The following is a 6,181-nucleotide window of genomic DNA, read 5'->3' on the forward strand; positions in this document are numbered from 1 at the left end:
GCCGCCCGCCGCGCGCCCGCTGCCCGCGCAGGGCCTGCCCGCGCCGCTCATACCCACGTTAGTACCTCGCACACACACACACATCTCATCTAACAAATCAAATAATCAATCCAATCAAATAATGGACAATTATTTCCCATTCGACATAAATGTAATTATTTTTATTGGTAACTCTAATCTAACCTCAAAAAACCCCACCTCTATAAAAAAAGAGTTTTTCGAAATCTACGGGCCCCTCTTAACAAAAATTCGTCACCAGTCTATAATCATCTAAAAAATGTCTTGTTTGATTATGAGTTCCATTTAATATTAAACCTTTAACGGCCCAGTACTGAATCGACATTTAAATATGGAACAGCATTGATTGATGATTCAAGGACTAAACTGCAAATTACATTAGATGTTGTCTCATAGTTGTGACAAATGTTCGATAAGTTTTTAAAATTCCCTTCAGTCCCATACTATACTAACTACTTTTGTATTATATACTGATAAACTCCAAATGTGAGAATAATCGACATTATAAAATTAATCAAGTCTAAACATTTTTCTAAAATATATATGAAAGAAAAACAGTAAGTCTGTCATAAAAATATAAATTTTTCTCGTATGAAATATTATATGTTTTCGTCCATTGAAGAATATGTCCGAGTCTACATTTTTAACTATTTTTTTTATTACAAATTAGAAAGATATCCCTTTAAACATTATTACAAAATCAGGTAAACATAATGTAAACTTTTCCGCTTTTTACCTTGGGTGATGTAACAGCCATAATATGTAGTTCTCTGGGCTTTATGTGATAGCTAACAATGATCCTACAAAGGTGATTGCTTGTGTTGTAAAATAACTTTTGTGTTTAAAAACATTTGCAAAAGTTTAGTTTGTGGTTATTTTCGCAGACGGCGCTAAGTGGCGGCCCCGGCGCATCCCTAACTAATATAAGTTACATATTTGCCTAAGGTACTAACTCTTCCCCGTTAACTTAGTACAGTTAAATTTAACTCTAATGACAGCTTGCACACCGCCCTCGTAATGTCTCATCATTTAAAACATATCCAAACAATATTTATAAAATATCTATGTTATTTTAATAGGAAATATTTTCAGCTAACGTTTGACTCGAAATTTTGACTGTATTAAGTTAATAAAGAGTCAAAATTTAATGTTTATAAATTATGTCGTTTACAAATATTTTTAATCATATTTAAACCACGAATACTTATGATGCGTTAGAAAACGTTGCTTCCAATATTATATTGAAATTATAAATTAATGTAGCTATAAAACGTTTAATGGTCTGCTATAGTTGTAGTGTTTCTGAGTGACTTTGCCTGCTCTGTTAAAAATATTTTGCGAGAGAATGTACCGGCAAAGTTTATGATATATTTTTGTGATGTGTCTCCATCGAAAAATTTTTGTTATTGAACATTTTAGTGACATTGTTAAGTACATTTTCTTACAAATTATGTTAAAGAGGACTTCACTGTGAAATTGTGTAAATTTTCAAGAAGCACTGCATGGTTTGATCTTTGTGTGTGATCTTCTATATTGGACTTTGTTTGACACTATTTCCTTTCCTTTGAAAATTAGCCTATTTGTCTATGTAGATAAATTAGAGAATAAGCTATCTTCGGTTGTACAATATAATCACAGTTGCCCTGTAAGAGCTTACTTATAAATTATGGCGGTTACATTACTCTAATATTCTTACAGAGAAGCTGTGAGAGATCTAAATTGGTATTAAGGCAAATTGTGGGAGTTTAAAATTGTGAAAAAGTTTACATCGTGTTGGGGAGGAAAGTTTTTGATTAAAATGGCAACACTGACTAGGCGGCCGGGTGGAGGGGGCGGGGGCGCGCTGGCGGCCGGCATGGGGCAGCTGCCCCCGCACATGCGCCAGCAGATCAACCAGGCGGTGGGCCAGGCCGTCACCAACGCCGCCATCTCCGAGATCAGCTCCGCCTTCGCCAAATTCAAGTAAACAACGCCCTCCTGCGACTCCGCACGCAAAACTTATTAACAACTTACTGTGTACGAAAGAGCGAGCGCTGGCTAATGCCCAATTGAAGTGGCATTCAACCCTTAAATGCATGATTTTTTTTAAATACCCTAAATTGAACATTTTTTTTATAAAATGTTGTGTATGGAAGAGAAGACTGGTGTATAAATGCATCATCATGCATTTATGGGTTAATCTTATTGTACGCACTAGTACGTATATAACTCGTCAATGTGTACGTACATATATTGTGTGCAAAAATACCGATGCAAATCTTTAAAATAGTTTGCATATTTTCAGTCAACGTATAGTACGTACTGTACGTCGCCACGCACGCACGTGTACGTCTCGCGGAGGCGCTCCGTATTACAACTTTGTCAATTTTAATACAATAAATGTTGAGCCTTATCGCTGTATAAACTTGTTAACCTTTTTGTGTACAATGTATGCCACTTGTGTCAGCTTTCTGTTTGTTCCTAACCCACAACGACGATGCTTCTGTTGTTGTCCAGTGAAAATAACTTCTTACCGATTTAATATTGTCAAATGAGTTTGGTTGCGCAAAATACGATTTAAATTATAAATGTTTGTGCAACTTGACTCATCTAAAATCTTGCTTTTGTGCTTTTAACTATACGTTTAAAAAACCCTATTTTTTAATTAACGATTATATCTTGTGATAGTGTACCGATGTTACCATAGCGTAATTAAATTTATATATTTTAAAATTTATATCTTGTATTTTATGTAAAATGTTCTTTTAATTGCTCAGATTCAAGCAATATTTTTAGATCGAATAGCTATTTGAAGATCACACACATTTGTGAGCAACAGTGCTTTGTAATTGAACATACGATATACTTTACGCTTACGACTATGTTATGAAAATAAATATTTTTTTAGCGACCGACGTATTTTCAGTGTAATGTATTTATTAACTAAGTAGCATATTGGCTTAGTTCTATTTAACATTCCAGATTATGAGGTGTAAAAAAAATGTTATATGTAGAAATTAATAATCGACTTATGAACTCAGTATTAACTGCGCGTTTGATTTATGCAGTGCTGTAAAATATATTTAAAGGAATATGCATGTTATAAGATGAAATCGTTCCAATGCTATTAAAAAATTATACGTATTTTATTTATGGTGTCGAATTTTCATGTTCGTCGATCTATTTTTGATTTTTATACACAAAGCATATACAAAGAGTAACTAAATGTCATGTAATATCTTGATTTTACAAGAGATTACTAAACAAATAGATGTAAAATCTATGGCCAAAAATACACATTTTATTATGAAAATACAATGCATGGGCGGAGTTAAAGCCACGCCCCTTTGCGTGCGCGTAAATACGTATTGATAAAACTCTTTGTATACGTTCCCTATGATTGTGACCTTGAGTTTCTATTACTGTAAAAGGTATTGCTATCTCTTTCTTCACTGAGAAAGAGGGACAGCAATACGTTTTTGTATGTTTTTCTGAAATGGATATTAAGGGATAGATTGGTTTGTATCTTGCATATCAGCAAACGGTTCTGTAGCCTCTAGGCGTTTAGACTTCGCTACGTATTCGGAACAAGGTTATTGTTGATGCACTTTACCGTAGTAATAGTTCGCGAATTTCTCACATTGATGTCTAGGTGTTCTGATAGCTTAGACTTGTTAAGTAGGACGCGTCGATGCGGATTCTCATATTGACTTATCTCTTCAACTGTAACTTTTATGATATTGTAAACCGAATGGTATTAACGCTGCATGAATATATCGAAAGTTTGAAAATGTTTGTATGTAAAATGATATTGTACTTATTGTAAGACCAAAGCCGTTGTCCCAAATGTTGCTATTAGCGATATCTTTGGTCAATTATTAGGATTCTTTTATTGTGGAAACGTTACTAAAGTTCGTTATTAAATAATACATTTAACAATGGAATTTTAATCTTAATCGCCTGATATTTTAGATTAATCTAACCTAGTTCCCTTAACGTTTTTTAAAAACCAAAACTTTATTTTAATGGTTTTTATTTAACAGAGATTGTATTTTTAAAATCTTTGATTTCAAGTTTGTTGAAAAACCGAGTTCCTAATATTAAAAGATTACTGTCAATGCATGTCTCGCAAACAAATTAGAAAGGAAAGACAATCTAGCGTTTTGCTCTCTATCTCTTTCTCTCTTGTTGAATAGCATTAGTATTATTGACGAAAAAAAAACGTATAGACAGAAATTGTTGGATTTGATATAGTTTATGAATATTGTTAATCAAATGCTGTGTAAATAGAGTGATTAAACGCTATATGTGTAACAAATGTTTGATTTATTCCAGTAGGCTAACGATTGTTGCTACGATTTGCTTGACATTTTAACATTGTTTTTGTTATCTGAGATGTATCTACGGATGTAATTTAGGTAAGCGAATAATGGATAATGTTCTGTTCCAATAATATTTAAAGCTTTAATATCTATTAGTGAATGATAATTGAAATATAACTGCAAATACAACTTCCGTCTCTGTCTATTCTAATAGGTTAGAAAGAGAAGGAATCCTTCAGAATGCTTTAAATGTTATTGGAATATTTGTAGGTGTTATTAAGCATGGGTTATACGGTAGTTATATATTTGATATTTCCTTCTTTTTCCTTTCTATTTTAATGTTTAAGCATGTTGAAATAATGTAGACTTTTATTTTTATGATAGGAACTCGATGTTTTCGTATATATGAGATTTTTCTTTAATACGTTATTTATTTTATTCAGAAGATTTGCTTATTTTCCATTGAAACATTACCACGCTTTAAGTGCTCTATTTCACACAGCTTTGCTTTCAATTCGCTGTTCTCAATTTGCTGTTTTTCACTGTATTTCACATTGATTTGCTAAATACGTAAAGATTATATGATAGTTATTGACATACATTATCTTATCTGGATACTAAAAGCTGTCATCTGATCTTAGCGTTGCATAATTCATAAATGTGTAAATCTTATTAAAAATGTACTAATTTTCAATTTTTCCACATCTAGCCGACCAGTTCCGAACGCCCCACCGAAGCTGCCCGAGCGGCCGCAGAACGGGCGGCCATTTTGAACGCGCCTCGACTTTGCCGCCATTTTGTGATAGCACACTGTAAATATATCTACGTTACTTCTATATTTAGTAGCAAAATGTTAACAAAACCAATTAATAGAGAATATAACATCAGAAATAATGGTCATGCTTAGGTTATATTTTGTACCTTTTGTTATGAAGCATTTTTATCTACTTTAAAAAATTAAAATCATATAAAATTAAATAGATATATGAGGCTTTAAACATGTGTTAGAGTATTTCAGTAAGAAATACATAAAACGACTTAATTAGATTGTTTTAATATTTGACTATTTTCCTATAATTATCGTTGAGTGTTTAATCTTTTGTATAAATAAATATTTAAGGTTTAATATTTAGTTTAAATGAAATAAATTATGTAGTTAATGAAAGTCCAGTGATAAAATATAATTATACTGATAAATGATTTATATAAATAAATGAAATAAAAATGTAACCCCAGTTTTTACGATAGATATGAAGATGATTTTGAAAAATCAGAAACATAATATAAAATTGGTTTTGTATCGCAGATTGTTGAAAATATTTTCCTTCATAATATAGTTTTGTACTATATGTTAAATGAATACATTTATTAACGATTGAATATTGAAATTCCATCATATCAAGTTACCTTATTTTACTCTATTTTTATTTGAAATTATCAAGTCATATTCCGATCAATTAATAATTTTACAAGTCTATATCTCCAAAATGGAGAGTGATTGGTAACAGAATAGTAGAAACTTCAATAAATAGTCATCACAAAAAAAAAACTTTCCCATTATTATTAATCTAATGAAATTTTATAGTTCCCAAAATCTTTACCGGTATGAATTTCATTTTTTCTCCTATACATACGGACGTTTTTATAACACGCGTTAATAATCTTTAAAATAGAACAAATACATTTCCATGTATATCTGTTCATACGGTAGTGCTTTTAATAAGCGCAGTATATTCTGAGCGTTAGGCCGTAACAAGTGTTTTAAAGCGTTAAAAAAACGCCCGTGTGAATAAGGTCTAAATGTTAAAGTTTATATCAAAATAGTAGCGACATCTATTACCTTAATCATGTCTACAAAAAAT

The 6,181-nt window shown here is 31.6% G+C and overlaps 1 protein-coding gene across 1 annotated transcript in view; it reads left to right on the forward strand.

Annotated features, from left to right (window-relative positions):
• The window catches only part of LOC106107799 (dynamin), a 21,762-nt gene extending 15,902 nt beyond the window's left edge, over positions 1-5,860 (forward strand). Inside the window, exons 17-19 of the mRNA XM_013288803.1 lie at positions 2-57; positions 1,834-1,980; positions 5,029-5,860. Of these exons, the coding sequence (XP_013144257.1) occupies positions 2-57; positions 1,834-1,980; positions 5,029-5,092 (267 nt within the window). The 3' untranslated portion in view covers positions 5,093-5,860. The remainder of the gene's footprint in view (position 1; positions 58-1,833; positions 1,981-5,028) is intronic.
• Positions 5,861-6,181: the final 321 nt, after the last annotated feature.

This window comes from Papilio polytes, unplaced genomic scaffold (assembly GCF_000836215.1).
Source record: "Papilio polytes unplaced genomic scaffold, Ppol_1.0 DF821845.1, whole genome shotgun sequence".
NCBI classification, from domain to species: domain Eukaryota; kingdom Metazoa; phylum Arthropoda; class Insecta; order Lepidoptera; family Papilionidae; genus Papilio; species Papilio polytes.